This window comes from Ambystoma mexicanum, chromosome 6p (assembly GCF_040938575.1).
Source record: "Ambystoma mexicanum isolate Mex_15411 chromosome 6p, UKY_AmexF1_1, whole genome shotgun sequence".
NCBI lineage: Eukaryota > Metazoa > Chordata > Amphibia > Caudata > Ambystomatidae > Ambystoma > Ambystoma mexicanum.
In genome coordinates this window covers 1,420,185,745-1,420,207,370 of record NC_090935.1, presented here as the reverse complement: position 1 = coordinate 1,420,207,370, position 21,626 = coordinate 1,420,185,745, and the positions used below count along the sequence as shown (strand labels likewise).

Below are 21,626 nucleotides of genomic sequence, written 5' to 3'. Positions count from 1 at the left end.
TGGCCAGTCGGCATACTGTGTGGAAAAGGAGGGAGAGAGGCATAGACAGAGAGGTTAGCAGGGTAAAGAGAAGGAAGAGGAGAAGAGGAATGTTTTAAGGGTTTTCCAGAAAAGGAGATCAGGCTCAAGACGCAGGGCGGCAGGGAGGCTATTCCAGATGGAGGCCCCTGCTGAGGATAATCTCTGCTTAGAGAACCGGCTCACTCGCAGAAGGTTGGAGGTAGATGAGCGGAGGGCTCGGGAGGGACAGTATTTAGGAAGGCATCAGTGAAGATAGGTGGGTCCTAAGCCCCAGAATGCCTTGTGGACAATGTAGAGGGTCTTGAATTTGATCCTTGTAGTTACAGGGAGCTAGTGGAGGGATTTAAAGGCCAAAGAGATGCAGTCCCTGGGCTTGAGGCCAAGGATAAGTCTTGCAGTTCTGATGAGTTGCAGAGGGTGCAGAGCAGAGTCAGGGAGGTTGAGAAAGAGGCTGTTGGAGTAGTCAAGCCTTGAGAGAACCTGGGCTCTGGAGATAGTGAGCCTCTGGGGGAAGGTGAGAAAAGGAAGAGTACCTCTGAGGAGGTGCAGCTGGTAGTTGGACTTTTTAAGAGATATCCGAAATGTGAGTGGAGAAGGAGAGTGGAGTCGAAGATTATCCCAAGGTTTTTTGCCTCACATGTTGGTGCGGGAGCAGGGCCAAGAGAGGTCGGCCAGAGTGGGAAGGAGGGAGCAGGAGTCCCAATGCAAACTATCTCAGTCTTACTGGCGTTGAAGCAGAGGTCGTTTGCAGCATACCAAGACTAAATTGCAGACAGACAGTGAGATATGAGCAAGGTAGAGGAGGTGGCTGGGGGTAGCCTAAAGGAGAGTTGCGTGTCATCCGCATAACTTAACTGGACGCGGAACTGGCAATCCCACGTGCCAGTGCAGCCATGTAGACATTGAAGAACCAGGGGGAAAGGTTAGAGCCCTGGGGAGGCAGCAGGTTGAAAGAGTGATAGTGGAGAGAAATGCCCCAAGTTCCACCTAGGATGGGCAGTCGGATAGGAAGGAGGTTAACCATGCCAGAGACTGACCAGTGATTCCGAGGGTGCCACAGACGTGCAAGCAGGATGTTGCGGTTTACTGTGTCAAAGTCAGAGGAGAGGTCAAGAAGAATGGGGACAGAGGTAGTGTTAGTGTCAAGATTTGAGAGCAGGTCTTCACGGGTGTTCAGAAGAGCAGTTTCCGTGCATCTGGATGCTCTAAAGCCAGGCAGACGGTCGCATAGGCCACCAGCAGATTCAGTGTGGAGGGTGAGCTGAGAGATAGCCAGCTTCTCCAGTAGTTTGCCCAGGAAATGGGTAAAAGATGGGGCGGTAGTCTACATGTGCTTTCATTTTACAATGTACTAGAGATTGTGGGAAATTGAGACTATTCCTGTGTTGGTATTTTGTGTCTGAAATAGAACTGTAAAAAAATGCATTTTTATCAGTGTGCATGGTTACCTTTTCTACCCAAGTCTTATCCTTATATGTACTGTATCCATCACCCCTACTCTTTAGCTTAGGAGCAGGAAGGGTCTCTGTGGCCGCTTCACCCCTTCACTGTCATACATGCACTGTTTGTACACTTAAGTTGTACTGGAAATACTAATTTGGCCTATACAGGGATCCAAACACTTTTTTCTTAGGAGCCACTGGCTACCAAGGAAAACATTCTAGGGAGCAACATTATTTAAATGATTGCAAACTATGAATACAACGATTTCTGCAAGCATTTAACCAGGAAGGAACCACAGCACCTCGGTTCTTACTCACTTTTGTATAATGTGTACAGCCTGTTGATTTGAACTTTGAAGACACTTGTCTTTGTTTTGATCTATCTAGTGCTCATATGAAGGTGATGTGTAGAATGTGGCCTACTGGCGATTATTCAGACGCATTTCTCTAATCTCACCTAGTGGACAGATTTCAGGAGGCCATTGAAGAGTCAGAAGGACACAGACTTTCATTTTGAGGTAGATTCTTTATTCAAAAATAAAAGACCCAACTTTCCCTCAGCTATGGATTTTCCCAGCCTTAATGAAATTGCCCATAAGTCCAAAAGTAAGCTCTGTCCAGTGTCCAAATTAATCTAACCTCACCCCCATCACTACCAAAACTAACTAGGTACAAGAGATTGACTCCCGTTGGCGGTTTTCTCAGCAAGTTCAGTCTAATAATCTATTAGTAGTTCGTTCTTAGCAACTCATCTTAAGTCCTATAGTTCAGATATTGGATTCTTCATATTCTCATTGGTGTCTTTTACACTCCGTTTATTCCTTACTCTTGTGACTTTAGGAATAAGCTGTATCCACTTTCCTTTTGAAGACACTCCTCTTGGTAAGTCAAACTTGAGACTTTCTCTTGGATAAATGTCAGTAATGATTCCCACTCTTTAATAATACTTGTTCTTTACTAGGACGAGGGTGGGCGTTCCAGAAATGAGTCTCCCTCTTTAGCAATACTCATTCCTTTAGGAATGCTCCATTAGTTATCAACAATTCCCCACCCGGGTCTACCGCTCTTCCTGTTACCTTTGGGTCCGCGATGCAGTCATGGCAGCCTTCAGTGATTTGTCAGGTTGGCTTTTCTGTTTCTGGCTTCCTCCATGTTCAACATGCTTGGCGTTGCCTTCTGATAAATGGCATCAGGTCATTTACAGAGCTCAGGCCACCGCCTCTCAGTCACAACACCAATCTCTGCTCTGTTCTTTGGATTCTGTACTCTTCCTTCAGTTTTTCTCGCTTTAGCCTCCCTCGTGTACAGCATACTGGTTTTCACGACACGCAAGCCTCTTTCCCACATCACAGGCAGCATGTCTGTTCCTCCCGCTCCGCATCCACAGCTGGTTTGAAGCTCCTGGGCTTGGCTCTCATCCATTTCTCCGCCCCAGGGATTTATTATGCTGCCATGGGCCTTCTCCTGCGCAACGTCAACGTCCTTCTTGGTTACCCATTTACTCGGTATAACTCCATGGGTTTCCTTTGTCTCAGTATTTTCTTTCAGTATAGTACAAAGGTTCTATTTGACAGTAACAAATCTCAGCTTGTTGTGGTCTTCTGGCAGATATTGTTCGCCATAGGTAGTTTGACCAGAGCGTTCATCCTCGGAACAGGGGGTCCTTGTCCTCAGTGAGGTCTCTCTTGCCTCTATCCCTAGGTAGGGTATTCCATAGCGGGCTTAACTCCCTAGACTCACAAGGAAAGGCTCCCCCTGGGGACAGAGGAGGGTGACTGAATCCCACGATCCTTCACACCACCCTAGCTCTAGTGAACAGAGGAACTTCGAGGTTAGCCAAATCCAATCAAGGTAAGCGTGCAGAGTGGTCAATACTTAGTCTCAGTGGGGTCAGGGATCCACAATGAGTGCACACAGTGAAGCACACTAATTCAATTTAGACGGGCAAGACACAACATACTTTAATATAGGCACAAAAACAAACACTAGAAAAATGAATCAAGCAGGTAGTAATATCACACAATACTTAATTATGAAACCTACAATCACCTTTAGGTTAATACAAATTCATACAATAATTTACACAACTAAAAGAAGATGAGTAAAGATGCAGTAGAATGAAACCAGTTCACAAGAATCCCTCCAAAAGTCACAAAGCTTCTTCTTAAAAAAGGGGACAGATGTAGGAAGAGATCTTGTGGTGGTTAAAATGTTCAGAAGATATTTCAACCATGTTACAGGTAAGTAAAATTATATTCCGATCTTTTATATCAGACGATCCAAAAGCGATGGAATGGAATAACCAAAGTTTACTCTAAAGTGTATTCTAAGGAGAACAGAGGGCAGTGAATGTGTTGCAATTACATACCCCACTGACTCAGATTTTTGCAGGTGACTAGGTATGATGATGGTGGGGGGGGGGGGTATGGAGTTTGCGAAAGGTCGCTGGAGGTAGATTTCCCCCCGTTGGATCCAGTAGACAATACCACCAATGGAAGGATCTATACCATTCAAAACAGCCAGCAGTGGTCCAATCATGGACCACTGTGGATTTCACTCATGCCATGCACGCAGACTCTCTGGCACCACTGATGTGGAGTGGGGCCAGACAGTCCCACCTACTTTCTGGATCACACACACAAGGCATCACTAGCCTGTGAAAGCAGTAGCTTTCCCGGGAAAGGGCAGGACATTACATGCGATTTCCTGATCTAAGAAGGCAGGAAGAAGGCCAAACGACAATATGGCCCAAGGACAAAAACCTGTGGCACTGCCATTTTAGGGCACTAGCTACGTTTAGAAGCCATGGGTAAAAAGACAACACAGCAACTTAGTTACCCCAGCACCAATAGTTTGAAGGACTGATCAGTTTGCCCATGACAAAATGAGCATAAAGCCAGGGCAGTGAAGCTGAACGCTTCACTTCCCTGTAAAATGTCAGGGCAGCTCCAAAAATAAAAGCTCATAGAATAGGGAGGGAAAATTGCCTAAATAGAAATCTTTCCTAAAAGTGATCAGTCGTTGGCTTTCATGGGTGACTGTAGGAGGGAGGTGCCTTAGAGGGTAAGTGGTTGTCTTTAGTCATAAAGCAAAATTGTATGGTTGTAGTTGATGACTAAGCAACTGGCTTTAGGGGGCACAAAGAAGCAGTAGTGATCACAGGTAGTGGCGCAGCCCCAAATGCGGTCCTGGAGGTGTTAATGTCACAGGTGTCATGTATGGCAATACAAACTGCCTTGGTTTAGTTTTGGTCAGTCGTGGTACTTAGAAATCGGTTCTAGCCAGTTTCCAGTAGAAGACCCAAATAAGGAAAGATGAAGACTTCTGCGGGGCAGACCACTTCGGGGTCCCTCACGGGATTGAAGAGGTTTTGCAGCATTAGTCACACGGTCAGGTGGTCTTCAGGCAGCCAACATACGCACAGTTTGCCTTGGAGTGAGATGGCAGAAAATGCAGGTGCAGCTGGCTTGTGGCATAAACTGAAGATCTACAAAGATCCAAGGCTCTGCTCGGAACAGTGACTGCTGCAGCGAGGTAGCACCGGAGAGAGCGGGTCAGTCTACCCGTTGGTCATTGGGCATCTCTGAAGGCTCAATAAAGCACAGATCCTGGATCAGGGGGGCGGGGGTGGTTGAGACGGATTGTTAACACCAGTCCGGGAATTGAAGGCCTTGAGATCAGTGTTGGGAAAGATTTCTCTTTTTGCAACTGTCACTCCATAATTTCCTATGGAACTCCTTTATTTTTTGCTATTTTTATTCTAACCTGATTTTTTGGAAGTGAAGTAAAACATTCAGCTTCATTTACAATGTGTATTGCTCATTGATAGGTGGAAAATGATCAGTCTATCAAACTAACAGTACTGGGAAACTAATTTTCCTTTTTAATTCTAGTACTTTTTAACACTGCACACAGCAACCGACAGTGCAGGGCAAAGGGAATACTTTATCAAGCTAGGTCTTTGCACGTGGCATTTTATGGTTACCTTTATATATGCTTAAATATATACTAGTGGCAGCAGATCCACGAGGAGCTTGCTGAATTGGAAGAATTTCTGGTGGGAATCAAATGTATATTGGCATGGTTCTCTACCCAGACTTGGAGACATGTAATCTTGGCGGGGGACTTAAAATCTAACTGCTTCAACAATGATGAATGTGATCCAGTAGTTAAAAAGGATCCAGGCGGTAAGAATAAAAAAATAGAAACTGAAAGTTCTGGTCAACGTGTCTGGAGGGTCTTGGTTTATCTCAGCTGAATGACTGGGACTCAACCATCTCTCCTACATGGACTATAAATGGGCACTCAACTTCAGTGTTGGACTACGTCTTTACAGACAAATGGTTTACTCAGAGATGTATTGACTTTAGGGTTCAGTTTACATCCCACAGTGACCACGCCTTACTGGAAACAGTCTTCTTGATGGAACTTACTCAGGGGCAAGCTCAGCCTGTATTAGCAGATTCCAAAGAGTTGATATCCAACAATAGTGGGAATAGGATTAACTGGAATGGGGGCTTGGTGAGTAGGTTTAACCAGTAATTGGCCATGTATGCGACAAACTCAGAGGCATGGAAATATCAAGTTTTTACCCCTGCCAATTTTGGGAAATGTGTAGCTACAATGTTATTGCAGGATGGATGCAGGAAAAGGAGACCCCTAAAGTGTAGATCCATCCCCCATTGTCATGCATATAATCAAGATGTCGTTGCCCACAAAAAAAACAATGAGGCAATCAATCTCTCGTCTTAAAAAAAGCATCTGTGCTCTCTGGGGTGGAAAGGGTGGAGGGGGATCAGAAAGGCGTGACAAACAACTGGCTTCTCCACCTATCCCAACCATACGCTCAGGTGAACGGAGTTGCAGAGTCCTTGTGGGTCTCCCATTTCTCTAGGTTTTTGAAGGGAGCCACTCAGGAAACAGCGAAACTCTCCAACTATGTGGAAATGCTACAGACTTAACCCCTGAAGACTTTAGTGTGGAAATTGTTTTGGAAAGCCTCCCTAAGATTGGTACATCTCGTGCCCCAGAGCGTATGGCCTATCAAAGTTTCTTTTCAGGGGTGATCCCCATTTGTGGGCGGAAGTTTTCGCATCTCTTTTTCAGAATATTATAAAGATGGGGGCAGAGAGGGTCCTAGCTGGTCACCCACTTCTGTTGTTCCCATCTTTAAAAAGGGTGACCGGTCTAATCCCCCGAATTACCGACCAATTACGATTCTGGATGCGGACAGTAAGGTTTTTTTTCAACTATCTTGCTGTCCCATCTAAAATCATGCCCAGCGGCATCAGGGAGACTCGAGAGATGGCACACCAGATTTAGGCGCAACATAGGCACTTCCCTAAAGGGGACCGTAGTGAATTGTCTGCAGTAGCTTGCTTGGAATGTAACCTATGAGAGCATATGTGTGGCCTCTCGATCTAACCGCTGCCTTTGATGCAGTCAATAGGGGTAGGCTATGGCGCAAGTTGGCATTATGGAGGATACCGAGTGGATTGCTGACACTCATTATCGCTCTGTATTCCAATACATCTTTAAGGGTACGCCTGAATCATTCAGGCGCCCTCTCTCAAAGTATCTCCGTTGGTAGGGGAGTTAGGCAGGGTTGCAGATTAGCTCCCTTCCTTTTTAATATGTACCTAGCTGATCTGGTTGAGCATATGTCTTCGTGAGATCCCGCTAAACAGGTCACCAGGTACGAACGGGACGCAGCTAGATTTTACAAGACATATTGCACTATTTTGGCCCCTATTTTAACCAAGATGTATAACTCCTTCACTCACAAAGGTCAAATGTTTCTGTCTATGGAAGAGGCGAAAATAAATTGCATTCCTCACACCGGGCAAGGATCCAACGAATTGCAAATCCTACCAGCCAATTGCGTTAATATTGACTCTAAAATATTTACCAGGGTGTTGGCTAACTGAATAGTAGTCCTTTTACCTCTCTTAATACATACGGACCAGACCGGTTTTATTAAGTCTAGGCAAACACACAATAACATACGTAGAGTGTCACATCCTAGAGAATGTGGAGAAGAAACAAACTCCCGCAGTTCTTGTTTCAATTGATACTGAAAAAGCATTATATCGTGTGAAATTGTAGTTTCTCTTTTTAGCATTAGAAAAAAATGGGATTTGGACCAAAATACATTGGGTGGGTTAAGGCAAACTATAAAGAACCTACAGAGCAGCTATTAATAAATGGCGACCTATCTTCTATTATTCCCCTTCTGCGTGGTACAAAGCAAGGGCGCCCCCCTCTCACCTATGCTTTATGCATTTACATTTGGAACCATTATTAGCCTTGATTAGGCAAACTGAGGACATCAATGGCATTATGTTTGGTGGTACCCATCACAAGATCATGGCCTAGGCAGACTACATGCTGCTCATGGCAACAGAACAGGCAGGTACGCTACAGGTGGCTACCAGGGTATTTGAAGAAGGTGGCAGGTTTAAAAGTAAACGCGCATAAATCCGAGATCTTAAATCTATCACTTCGCCTGAGGAAATTCAAAACATGCAAGCTCAGACTCCACTAAGGTAGTCGACAGAGGCGATGAAATTACAGGGGGGGGGGGGATAAACATTACTCCGACACTCAAAGGATTATATGCAGCCAACTATCCTCCCCTACTGAGAGAAGCTGAAACCCAACTACTAAAGTGGGATCCACTCTCAATCTCATGGTTGAGTAGAATTAACTCTGAAAATGGTTACCCTCCCCAGGGCCCTTCATTTATCCCAAGCATTACCTATTAGGGTTCAAATACAGTTGTTTTTTTCGCAAGATACAAAGGGTAACTTCGGCTTTTGTGTGGCGTAATTAAACACTGGATAGCCCCATCCACGTTAATGCTGCCAATAGCAAAGGGAGTGTTAGGCCATCGCACAGCTCAGTTAAGGTTGATTTGGGAATGGTCCCTGGGAGAACCTGGGACAATATGGATACATATGGAACAAGCGGTGGGTGGACCCAAACTTAGGGAAGTATTGTGGTTACGAAAACAGGACCACCCGGCTAATGTACATGTGCGCAAAATTATGCATACAGTTGAAGTCCCCTGGGATGCAGCAGTTAAAAAGTATGGGTTGACGAAATTTCCCTCAACCCTTAAGCCTCTGTTTTTTAATCCCCAGTTTACTCCTGGCCTCAAACCAAATGCATTTAAGGAATGGAAAGAGGCAGGGTGCGAAAAGCTGAGAGATAGGTTTCAGGGGACAGAGCATAAATCATTCATACAATGCAAAAAGGAATTTGGTCTACACGAAAAATGCAGGTTTCAATATTTTCAGGTGAGACATTGTATCAAGCCGCCCCCCCGCGGTCAAGACAGCGGCGATAAGGACATTAACTCAGTTTGAGAATTTCGGGTCATCCAACTCATGGAACAAAGCCCTTATTTCTAACTTACATAAAATAATGGGGGATGGGACTCCAAAAGAGGGGATTAATTATAAAAAAAGCGTTGGCAGCCAACTCTAGGGTAGACAGTTTCAGACCAGGATTGGGAAACCCTGTGGAAATCAATACCCAAAATCCCTACGGTGCTCCAAATCAGAGAATGCAGATACGAACCCATGGTGCAATGGCACTACACTCCAGCCCGTCGTAGTCAAATGAACCGTACTATTTTTGATAAATGTTGGAGGGAATGTGGATAAGTGGGGAATTGGGAACATGTATGGTTAAACTGTCCGGGTTTGGCACGCTATTGGGGAGAGGTGAATAAGCACATGTGTGAAATATTCTCTTTTCAAACACCTCCCTCTCCCTCCATTCATGTGTGCTAATCATGATAAAGGAACATGTTATACGACTCCCGAAATCAATACAGAAAGCAAATGTAACTCTGCAATTAGCCACATTGCTCATGATCACTCAGAACTGGAAGGAAGGGGACCCACCTCACATTGCAGAGTGGTTTTCCAAAGTATGGAACTTTGAAGCCTTCGAATGGATGACGTACTCTCTGCAGGGAGGCAGCTCTGCATTTACCAAAGACTGGCAAGTGGTACTGAATGGTCTACATGAAGACTTTAATGTTGTACATGGTCCGCAGAAACCGTGCATAATGGGTATAGCATGTGATATTTAGACATAATAGATTGTTTGCAGCACACTGAACATAAAAGGGAAGGCTCACTTACACAGCACGTGGGGGTTGGCGAGGGGTCTTTGGGGGATACACAGGGATGGGGGGGTGTTTGTTATGATATTCTTGAAATGCCAATACAAATTTAAAAAAATAAAACAAAAAGTATAGTTGTGTTTCCCAGTACTGATAGTCTGATGGACTGATCAGTTTCCCCTTAGCATGTGAGTTAAAGGCAAGGGTAGTGAATCTGAAGGCTTTACTTCCTTTCAAAAAAATCAGGACAGAATCAAAAACGGAGCAAAACAAAAAGGGTTCCACAGAAAACTATCGAGGGAAAGTTGCAAAACAACCAAGTCTTTTCTGTAGACCACCAGGGGGTGCCTGATGTCGGTCTAGCTCTCCGTCGCTCCACCTGGGCCGCCCGAATCCTGCTAAATCCTGGCAGAACCCTGATGCGGACATAAATAAAAAAGGGAAAATTGGGTAGGAGATTGCACCCGTGCCCACCCTCACCCCCACGAAAGTCCGAGCGATTTGAGGGCCCCCTGCACCCTTGACAAAATCAATTGAGGCCGACTGCGAAGCACGCCTGAGGAAAATGGCCGCCGGGCCCCAGTAGCCGAGGACCTGCGGAGCAGGTGGATTGCTGCTCCGTGGCACGGACGGCTGCAACACACCAGCACACGGCCAGCATAAGAGGGCCCCCCCCCCCGGCGCCCGCCGTGTGCGAGCGGCTGGGCGCTCGGGTCGAGAGGGGCCCCGCAGATATGCCCACGCCCGGCGGCGACAAGGAGAGGACCGGGGGACCGGGGCACCGGGGGACACCTCTCTTCACCACCACCCCACACCGGCTACAACTGCAGGGGGCTTTCTCTTTCCCCCCTACACCCCTCACCCCCCCCCGCAGGACGTAGCGGGGGACTCCAACCCACCGAAGCTCACGGCCCATCCCCCACAGGCGGTTGGGGACCCCCACATAGCGGCAGAGGTCCCACCCAGCAACCAACACCGCAGGGGTGCCATAAGCCCGCATATTTGAACACCACCCAAACAACTGGGCCGCCATAAGACTGCCTGAACTCCCGCACGTGACTGTCGCGCGGGGCTCCCCCGCAGACGACTTCCTCAAACTGAACCTACGCCCAATAGTGGATAGATTTGAAAACGACGTCTCATTGGCAAACTCTTCCTCTCTCACTACTGGGCAGGACCGCACTATTTAAGATGTTGGCACTCCCGAGATTTCTATACGTCCTCCAAAACGCCCCACTCCCAATCCCGGCTGCCACATTCACAGACATTGACAAGTCCCTATGCATGTTTTTATGGGGCGGGAAACAAGCCCGCATTGCCCTCAAAACACTCTGTCGGTCGGTGTGGGAGGGAGGCATAGGATTGCCAGATATTTGCATATACTACTGGGCTGCACAAGTAGGGGTGGCAAACGACTGGCTACACGGGTACCCAACGCTCCCACACATCCGGATCGAAACAATGGACACCGGCCTCCCGCCTCCTCTACAAATACTCTACGACAAAGAAAGCCTGATGGGGGTCCCCAGGAGGTCCCTGTACACCCGTCGAATCTGGAAGGAGATACATAGACATATCGGCTGGGAGGGCAAACCAACCCTGATTCAGCTCCTATGGCACAATGCACTCCTTCCCGAAATCCTGCGAATGGGCCACTTTGACACCTGTGAGAGGAGAGGGATATCTACACTGGCAGACATTCACGAGGGTCGGCTGAGAGACTGACGCGCTGAATACAACACACGGACTAAGGCCTATGGACCACTTTAGATATCTCCAACTCGCACACGCCATCAACACCCAATTCCAGAACCTCACCGACATACCTGCATGCTCCCCCCTAGAGACAAACAACCTTCCACACCGAATCCCCTCCAAGGTTACTTCCACCCTCTACCAGGTGATCAACTCCTTAGGCTCTGGGGAACTTACACACCTCCGAGGAAAATGGGAGCAGGACATGGGGCATTGGAAACAGAAGAATGGGTGGAGGCACTGATGTCCCCACGCGAGATTGGAATAGATGCAAAAATCCGATTGATACAACTCAGGATCCTGCACAGATCATACTACCCTAGAACATAAACATCCAGATGGGGAGGAGACGACGATGCAACCTGACTCCGCTGCAAGAGGGCAGAGGGCAAATTTTACCACATGATCTGGGAATGTGGGGTATTGCAGGACTTTTGGACAGCGTGCCTGTCGCGACTCTCCAGAGTGCTGGGAGTCCCAATCCCACAAGACCCCAAACTTATTCTATTGGGAATAGGGGTAGAAACGGATCGGACATTTCTAAGTGTGGCACTAGGGCTGGGGAAGAGACTAACGGCAAGCACCTGGGGCTCTGCGGACAAGATAGGTATTGACCGATGGACCAATGAAATGGACAGGTGCGCCTCCCTGGTAAAACGAATCTACACGGCAAGGGGGTGCCCCTGGAAGTTCCTCAAGATATGGGGGAAGTGGGAGGAATAGGAACAATATCAGGGACCAAGGAGAGCCTCGACGCGCTCCGCACCGCCATAAGGCGCATCGTGCCAACCCTCCACCCCCTTTGAGGGACTTACTATCAACTGTAATGTCACTTGCTATGCTCTCGCTGTTAAGTCATTCTACTGTGATTATAAATGTGTATCTGTGCTGTTTTTCTTGTTGAAAATGTAATAAAAAGAAGTTTAAAAAAAAATATGAAAGTCTTTTCTAACAGTATGCAAGCTGCCAACTGTAAGCAATCATAGATGAGCCAATAATGCAGTTTCACAAAAAAGGCATTGGTGAAGAGATGCAATTCAGAGGAGAAAGTGGAGTATATACCTGAGCAGTTGTGTAGTTCGTCATTGTTTTTGCTGGGGAAGAACTTGTTGACTGCTGCACTGCAAGTATCTGCTGCCCTAATGCCATGCTGAGTGGAACACCTATGGCCTTCTGAGGAGAGTTTGAAGACTGCGAAGCCACAGACACCACTGTAAGCTGTTTTAGGAAAACAAGATCTTAATTTTGAATTCGTGCACATTAGAACAGTGAATACAAGTTTCACAAGATGTAAATGAAAAGCATCACACAACACCATATTTGGAATAGTTTAGGTGTCATGTCAAAACGGGTACCAAGGTCTTTCAATGTCAAAGGTTTGAGGGTAAATCCTGGGCTAGTCTTTGGACAGATTTCTCTTTTTTGTAATTTCCCTCCATTGACTTGGACTCAAAACAAGCAAAATTAAAGGGTGTCCCAAAAAAACAAATCTTCCCTAACACTTCATAACACCTCAGCAGAGTAGGTTTAAAAAAAAACATTAAAAAGGACCTGTAGTCTTTTGCCACCACCCGAAAGTCTGTGTGGGACAATGTGAGCACCCAAGTCAAAGAATCTTTGCAGACAGACTGATACTTACTGGCATACATAGCCCATAGTTTCCAAAGCAAATGCTCAAATGTTTGGGACCTGAAGGCATGAGACATGGAATCACAGTGAAGGAAACCACAAGGCAGGAAGAGGGAGGAAGGGGCAGGTGAACGTTGGGTTAAAAAACAAACTCTGATAGGGACTTATGAAAATCACTCAAATGCTAGAAAATACCAGACCAAGTCAGAAAGATGGAGGGTGAGGGATGAATGTGGGACATTCAGATGAAGCTGAAGTACATTTAGATCCATTATTATGAGTTAGTGAAAGCAGTCGCAGCAAATTCAAAAGAAAAAAAAAAAAAGGGACATTTGTTCTAAACTCAAGAGTCACTTATGTTTTGCAAAGTATCATCCACAAAGAAATCAAACATTGTCTAAGACTAACAAACAGGAAAAGGAATGGTAAGCAGATGAGAAAACCAACCTTTTTCCAAGTTAATCTAAGTAGACGTGAGATTACAAACAAAACCCTTCTAAGGAGCATATACGGGCAACACAACAAGCCAACGAATTCCCACTTTGAGCGTTTACGGAGAGTTGAAACAGGAAATATGGCCTAGCCACTCGAACGCAGAGACTAAATAAGCAATTGAAGGGGTGCAAACCAGTTATACTCCAGACCAGGGGAAGAAAAGGGTCCTTACATATCCCATGAGACAAGACTACAAAGTTTCAAGGACTCCCCAACCACATAACAGTAATTAGATTTGCATTCAATCTTTTTACCTGGTTAGAAATAGTAGGTCATAGTACCTTTCAATTCTCAGAAAGGTGGTAATGTTTGCCTGACCTAATCTTATCTGGTTCATGAATGAGGCAGTCATCCCAATCTGGGTTCGCAGAGAAAGACCCTGCTAAAGAAGCAGAGGATAAGGCTGGTTTTGTGTAATTATATATATATATATATATATATATATATATATATATATATATATATATATATATATATATATATATATATATATATATATATATATATATATGATACATTACTCACCGTAATCGTATTTCTGATGCTTGTATCTGCTTAGATTCACATGCTGTGCATAGGCCGACATCTAGTGGAAGCTGCGGAGTATTACAGTTTGTTTTTCGAAAATCGAAAAAGGGCGTCGACACAGGGCGTGCCAGTAATACTATCCCTAGTGTGACGTCCACTGTACCCATGATCCCTCACGCGTCTAGGATCCCCAGATTGTGTTTTTCCTGACATGAGGTAGCATGAGGAGTAGCGTGAGTACAGATAGTCCAAGCAGATAGACAGAAAGGTAAGACTACAAGCAACCATGCGCCTTCTCTCGGAGGGGAGGAAGGGTGGGTCGCATGTGAATCTAAGCAGATACAAGCATCAGAAATACGATTACGGTGAGTAATGTATCCCTTCTGAGGCTTGTGGAATCTGCTTAGATCACATGCTGTGCATAGATTAGCGAGCAGTACCAGAAGAAGGAGGTGGGATGTGAGAAGGGTCATGAGCAAACAGGTGTCTTAGAACCGCTTGTCCCACTTGTGTATCTGTCTTGGAATGAGTGTCAATGCAGTAATGCTGAGTAAAAGTGTGAATAGAGCTCCAAGTAGCTGCTTTGCAAATGGTGTCGAGGGGAACATTTGCAATGAAAGCCAGAGTGGCCCCAATGCCTCTAGTAGAGTGGGCCCTTGGTGTAAACGGCAGAGTCTTTTTAGAAAGAGAGTAACACAGCTGTATACAGTTGATAATCCACTTAGAGATAGCGCCCTTAGAGACGCGATCCCCCTCTCTGCCTGTAGCTACGGAGACAAACAGTTGATCTGTTTTCCTTAGCGGTCTGGTTTTATTTACATAGTATAAGACCGCCCTACGCACATCTAGGGTGTGTAGTTTCACCTCAGCCGAGCTTTGTGGGTTTTGGAAGAAAGCCGGAAGCTCGATGGACTGGTTTACATGGAACTTGGATATGAATTTTGGTGAGAACCTAGGGTGTGTGCGTAAAACCAGTTTGTCCTTGTGGATAGTAAAGAACGGATCTTGCACTGACAGAGCCTGAATTTCACTGACCCTTCTTATGGAGGTAATGGCTACTAAGAAGGCCGTTTTATAAGTCAGGTGTTTGAGATTACTTTTATGCATGGGTTCGAAGGGGGGCCCCATGAGCTTAGCTAGCACCACGTTGAGGTCCCATCCTGGCGGTGGGTTCGAAATAGGAGGGTGAAGTCTCTTTACTCCTTCCATGAAGGCTTTAACCACTGGTACTTTCCACCACAAGACCCTGTTATGGGATGTGGTGTAAGCCGAGAGGGCTGCCAGGTGTACTTTCAGGGAGTTAAAAACCAACCCTGCATCCAGCAGGTGGAGCATGTATGTTACAATGTTGGAAGGAGTGCAATCAACCGGGTTGATTTGTTTATTCTGGCACCAGATAACGAATCTTTTCCACTTGTCAAAGTAACAGTGTCTTGTATTTGGTTTCCTGGACTCTTTTAGAATGTCCATACACCTCTGTGGTAATTTGAGATGTCCAAACTCTATGACTTCAGGAGCCATGCTGCTAGGTTCATAGAGTTGGGTTCCTGATGCAGTGTTTGACCTTGTTGCTGGGACAGAAGGTTGTACCAGGCTGGGAGTCTGATGGGCTCGCACACCGCCATCCTGCGTAGGTGTGGAAACCATGGTTGTCTCGCCCACATGGGAGCAACTAGGATGAGCGTCATTGATTCCTTGTTCATCTTGTACACCACCTTCCTGATGAGGAGTTGGTGGAAAAGCGTACGCAAACATCCCTGACCAGTTCATCCACAGGGCATTCCCCTGGGAGTCCGTCTGGGGGAACCTGGATGCAAATCCTGGGTATTGTTTGTTTTCGCTTGTGGCGAATAGGTCTATAGTGGGGAAACCCCACTGAGAGAAGAGATCTTCTACTACGTCTCTGTGAAGGACCCATTCGTGTTCCTCTGGGAGGGAGTCTCTGCTTAGAGCATCCGCTAGGGAATTGAGCTCCCCTGGAACATGTTGCGATGACAGGAAGATGTTCCGTCTGAGTGCCCATATCCATATTTTCTGGGCCAGCTTGGACAGATTTGGCGAACGAGTCCCTCCTTGCTTGTTCAGATAGAACATGGCTGTCGTGCTGTCCGTCCTGATCTGCACCGACAAGTTCAGTAGATGGGGCTCGAACGCCTGCAGCGCTCGGAATACTGCCAGAAGCTCTAGCAGATTGATGTGGTTCTTGGCTACTGAGTGAGACCAGAGACCCTGGGCTGTGTGGTGGAGATGGTGAGCTCCCCACCCAGTCAGGCATGCATCTGTAGTAACCACTGCCTGTACTTCGGGATCGTAAAAGGGTTTCCCCTTTGCGAGATTCTCTCTTGTCCACCAGTGTAGGCTCTGTACGAGTGTTGGCGAAACGACCACTAGATCGTCCCACTGACCACTTGCCTGAGACCACTGTTTCGCCAACCATTCCTGCATGGGACGCATGCGCAGACGCGCGTGGGGGACCAGGTAAATGCATGACGCCATCATGCCCAGTAACCGCATAGCTTTGCGTACTGTTATCTGTTGACCTGACTGATAATGCGGAATTTGCAGAAGTATATTCCGAATTCTTTCTTCCGAAGGGAAGGTCAATTCTCTCAGAGTATCTAGGATAGCTCCTAGAAACTGTTTTGAGGTGCTTGGCACCAGACTTGACTTCTTCTCGTTAATAGAGAAGCCTAATTCGTGGAGGAGGTCGATAGTCCTCTGAATGTTTGATCTGCAGATTCCTGGGGTTTCCCCCGTTATGAGCCAGTCGTCCAGATAAGGGTACACTGGGATTGCCTCCCTGCGTAGGTGTGCAGCTGCCACCGCCAGTACCTTGGTGAATACCCTTGGTGCTGAAGCTATCCCGAAGGGCAGTACCTTGAATTGGTAGTGGCGACTGTCCACCTTGAAGCGCAAGTATTTTCTGTGCGCCGGGAGCATGGAAATATGAAAATAGGCATCTTTCATATCCAAGGTTGCCATGTAATCCCCCTTTTTTAGGAGTGGGATTACCTCTTGTAGCGTGATCATACGGAATTTTTGGGGCTTGACATACTTGTTGGCAGGCTGTAAGTCCAATACTGGGCGCATTGTTAAATCTTTCTTTGGCACAAGGAAGTAAGTTGAATAGATACCCTTGTTTACCTGGTGTCCTGGGACGAGTTCTATCGCGTCCTTTAGGAGCAGATTGTAGATTTCCTCGAGGAGGATCTTTTGATGTTCTAAAGAGTGGACTTTTTGTCTTGGAGGGTGGTTTCGGGGACGTTGCAGTAGTTCTATACAGTACCCCTTGGATACCGTCGACAGCACCCATCTGTCGGATGTTATCCCTTCCCATGCCTGGGTGAAGCTGGATATTCGTCCCCCTACTGGGGTTGCATGGGAAGGGACCCTGAAATGAGCGTCACTGCTTTGGTGGAGGCGTGCCGCCTCCTTTACTGGGGCTGCCTCTGTCTCTACCACGTCCTCTTCTACTAGCCCTACCATACCCCTGGGTAGACTGTTGTGAGTTGGTGTTCCACTGTGTACCCTGGGTGTGGGAATAGCTATTTCCTCTATTGGAATTTTGGCCGCGGGGGCGACGAAAATTGCCGTTCCCTCTTTGGTTAGGTGGTTTTGTAGTTAACTGGCCAAGGGATTTGAGGGTGTCGAATTCCTCCTTAGCGTTTTTTAGTGCGTCCTCGACTGCCTTTCCAAACAGGAGATCACTTTCCACTGGTTTGTCTAAGAGTGCAGCTTGTGTTTCTGCTCTGAATCCCGACTGCCTCAACCAAGCATGTCTTTTGATGACAGTCCCCTCTGCTATAATTCTACCCGCATTGTCTGCGGCGTCTAAAGTTGCTTTTAAAATGCAGCCTGAGACGTTTCTTCCCTCTGCACAATGCGAGATAGCTGGCTCTTAAGGGGTTCGGGAGCGGAATCTATTAGTGCTGCCACTTTTTCCCACTGATGGCAGTTGTAGCTGGCCAACAGTGTGGTGGAATTCGCGATTCTGGTTTGGTAGGCTGCCGTGGAAGCTACTTTTCTACCAAAACCATAGAGTTTCTTACTTTCCTTGTCGGGGGGAGCCTCCGAGGAAGATAATGGGGTTCCAGCTCTCTTGCGGGTGTTAGTTACGACTAGAGAGTCTGGCTTAAGTTGGCCTCTAATATATATAGGGTCCGACTGGGCTGCTTTAAACAGCTTCTCTACTCTCGGGTTTACAGGTCTTGTCAGGTTTGGGTTGACAAGGGATGGTGCTATTCTGCGTTGAATAGATTTCAGGATGGGAATGGTCTGGGCTACTGTCTTCCTTTCCCCTATTAGTTCCTCCGCGAAGTCCCTCTCTTCTTGGACACCTTGTGTGTCTATGTGGAAGTGGTTAGCTGCCCGAGAGAGCAGTTCATTCAGGAGGGGCTGATTATCTATTGGGGAATCAGACACTGGGGCTTCCCTTTCGACTGGTGAGTCCATTCTGAAAATATCTGGGCTATTTTCTGGCTCATCCTCGTCTTCGTCCTCCCCGTAATAATCTGACACTGCGAGATCTTCTGGTGTCTCAAAATCCTGGCCCTCTATAAGGGAAGAGTCTCCTTGGCCTGTAGGGAAAAGGCAAGAATAGGGTTGGACCTCGAAGGGGTCTGAAGCCTTTAATGGTGTCTCGACCCGGGGCCTTTTATTTGAAGGGATAGGGTCCCTTGAGCCTGAGGGAGAAGATTCCTGAGGGTTTAAAGCTAGTAGTTGGTCAGGGTGTCTTTCGAAGAAATTTGCTAAGGAGGACATCCTTGACATTACTCTGTCAATGTCCTCGCATGACCAGAGTTTTGAGCTTGGGGTGACCTTGCTGGAACTCTCTATGGACTGTCCCTGAGAAGACTTGGACGGGGAAGTCAGTTCTATTGTTGTGGGGGATTGCAAGGGTTGTTTCCTTTGTTGCTTACCCCCTTCCCCGTGGGTGGAAGTGTGTTTACCCTTTCCCTTATCTTTCGACGCCTGGCGTCGAGGATCGGAGGTGGAATCCCTGTGTTTCGAACTAGGCTTCGAAACTGGGCCCTCCTTACTCCCAAGTGATGTACCCTTTCCCTGGGGTGCAGGCTGGGGATGTTAGTCTCCGGACGAGTGATCTTCCGTGATGTTAATGGGCGAGGCACTATGTGCAAGTGTGGAGGCTTGCCTGACGTCGTGCGGCGACCTCGACCGGGACCGCCCAGAGGACGTCCTTTCGGACCGCTCCTTCTGTGCCTCTTTCCGAGGTTTCGACGACGTCGAATCTCGGGTGGCTTTTTTGTGTTTAGCGTGTGTATGTGTAACGCTCTTGTCGCCGGGGGACTTCCCCATAGTCGCCGGGACGGACGACCTTCCGAGGCCGGGGACGTGCGTTAGGCTGTCTTTCGACGCCTTGGTGCCCTCGCCGTCCGAAAGTCCGGCGTCGCTGCCGTCGCTGAAGGTACCCTCCGCCTCCATAGCTGCTAGCTTGGCGTGGTGGGCCCAACGCTTGGTGGAGCGGTCCTTAAGAGTTTTGGTCTTAAACCTGCTACAGGCCCTGCAACCCGCCTCGGGGTGGTCTCTGGGCAGGCAAAGGTTGCACGTAGCGTGCTTATCTACCCAAGGGTATTTCTTATTACACTTGGGGCAAAACTGAAAGGGCGTACCCTCCATACACGCCTGTGGGCAGCGGGCAAGTGTGTGTAGGTAAGAAGGTGTCTATAACCGAGTGTGGAAGTGTACCACCCCCCACTCTCCCTACTTGTAGGGCCGAGGCCAGCGGCCCAGGCCCGAGCCGAGGCGGAAGCCTCAAGGCCCAATCCGTCGGGTTTCGACGTTGATCTCCTCCCCGGTTCGGCGTCGAGATGCTGATCGACGTAAGGGTGACAAAACGGGGCAAATTAGAATTAGTTTTAAGTGTAAATATGGCAAAGCCAGGGAACTCCGATGAAGTGCTTCCGACCAGAATGGCGGAAAAAAAACAATCTGGGGATCCTAGACGCGTGAGGGATCATGGGTACAGTGGACGTCACACTAGGGATAGTATTACTGGCACGCCCTGTGTCGACGCCCTTTTTCGATTTTCGAAAAACAAACTGTAATACTCCGCAGCTTCCACTAGATGTCGGCCTATGCACAGCATGTGATCTAAGCAGATTCCACAAGCCTCAGAAATATATATATACACATATACATACACACATATTCATACACATACATATATTCTTAATTTGGAGTATCTGATTTAAATTTGCACAACGTTAATACTGGACACTCATGCTTCTTGTAAACAGAGTGTAGTTGCGTTCACAAATACAGCTCAAGTAAAAAAAAAAAGCTACAAAAACATGGAAAAACGAAGTGAGAAATATTTATAGGAGGTGTGCAGCATCTTTGAACAGGGAGGCGGGGCATTCAGTATCTCTAAAGCCTTAAGGAAAGCTCGGCCTCTTTATTAAGAGTGCAGCATGCTTGACATTTGAAGGCACAGCTCCTCCAAGGACTTGTATTTGTGATTAACAACCTAAGACTGTAAATAGTGGCCAAGTGTCATGTAAATATATAAAGGACTATATGGACCCTGAACAATGATAAAGGATGGACTGGGAAAGGGTCAGGGTTTGGGAAGGATGGAGCGGGGGCGCGGAGGGATCCATTTGCCGATAATTAAATGATGCACTGTTTGTTGATCGAACCCACCAGCGTTTGAAAAAACATAATACGAAGTTGTTAAAAAAATAATAATAAAGGACTGGTTTACCTACTTTCATAGCATCATACTCCTAATATTTTTTTTGATATCACATTTTATTGGTTTTATAACATACAACCACTGGTCCTTTCCGGGTCAGATCTTAAAAACAACAATAACGTTGGATGGAAAACACACTCAAATGGATCACATACAGTATACCATATACAATCTATCCCTTATCCTATGGTGTTATGGTATCAGAAGTTCAGGCTTTCACATCGTGTCTTCCCGGCGTTGCCAGATGTTATCTGCTTTTTCGGGGCATCCTCTGGCCCTGTAAACTCTCCTTTCTATTGCAATGCAAATTTGTACGTCCGTAATCCATTGGCCTACCTGCAGCGTTTCTGCTGCTCCCCATAGCCGTGCTATGTTTCTTTTGATTATAGCTGTTGCAGTCATGAAGCAGAGCTTTTTCGTATCTTGACATATCTATCTCACTGTCTACCCCCAGTAACAGCAGTTTGGGATCTCTGGGGATCATTTGGTTCAGGACCCTTGATAAGACATCGCAACATTGCTGCCAATAATGGCTGATTACTGGGCATTCCCATAGTATGTGAAAGAAGGTTCCCCCTTGCCCCCGGCAGCGTAAACAGCTAGGTTCAGCTATTTTACATCAGCGGTACACGGCCACCCTTGGGTAGTAGATTCTATGTAATATCTTCAGTTGTACTAGACATAGCCTGGCCGATATGGTGACTTCACAGGGGTACATTAGGATCTGGACCCAGTCCTCCAACATGATCTCCCCCACTTCAGTTTCCCATTTTGTCTTTAATCATACCAGTTCTGGTGTGGCAAAGGAGGTGATAACACTGTACATGACTGTGGTGACTTTAGCCTGAATATGCTCTATAACTATGTTCCGTTCCAATGGTGTACAATCTGACATGTCAGAGAGGGT

The 21,626-nt window shown here is 46.9% G+C and overlaps 1 protein-coding gene across 2 annotated transcripts in view; it reads right to left on the bottom strand.

Moving 5' to 3' along the window:
• The window catches only part of LIN54 (lin-54 DREAM MuvB core complex component), an 825,244-nt gene that overhangs the window by 527,362 nt on the left and 276,256 nt on the right, over nt 1-21,626 (bottom strand). For both annotated transcript variants that reach the window (XM_069626123.1, XM_069626122.1), the window contains exon 5: nt 12,415-12,570. In XM_069626123.1, coding sequence (XP_069482224.1) covers nt 12,415-12,570 — 156 coding nt within the window. The remainder of the gene's footprint in view (nt 1-12,414; nt 12,571-21,626) is intronic.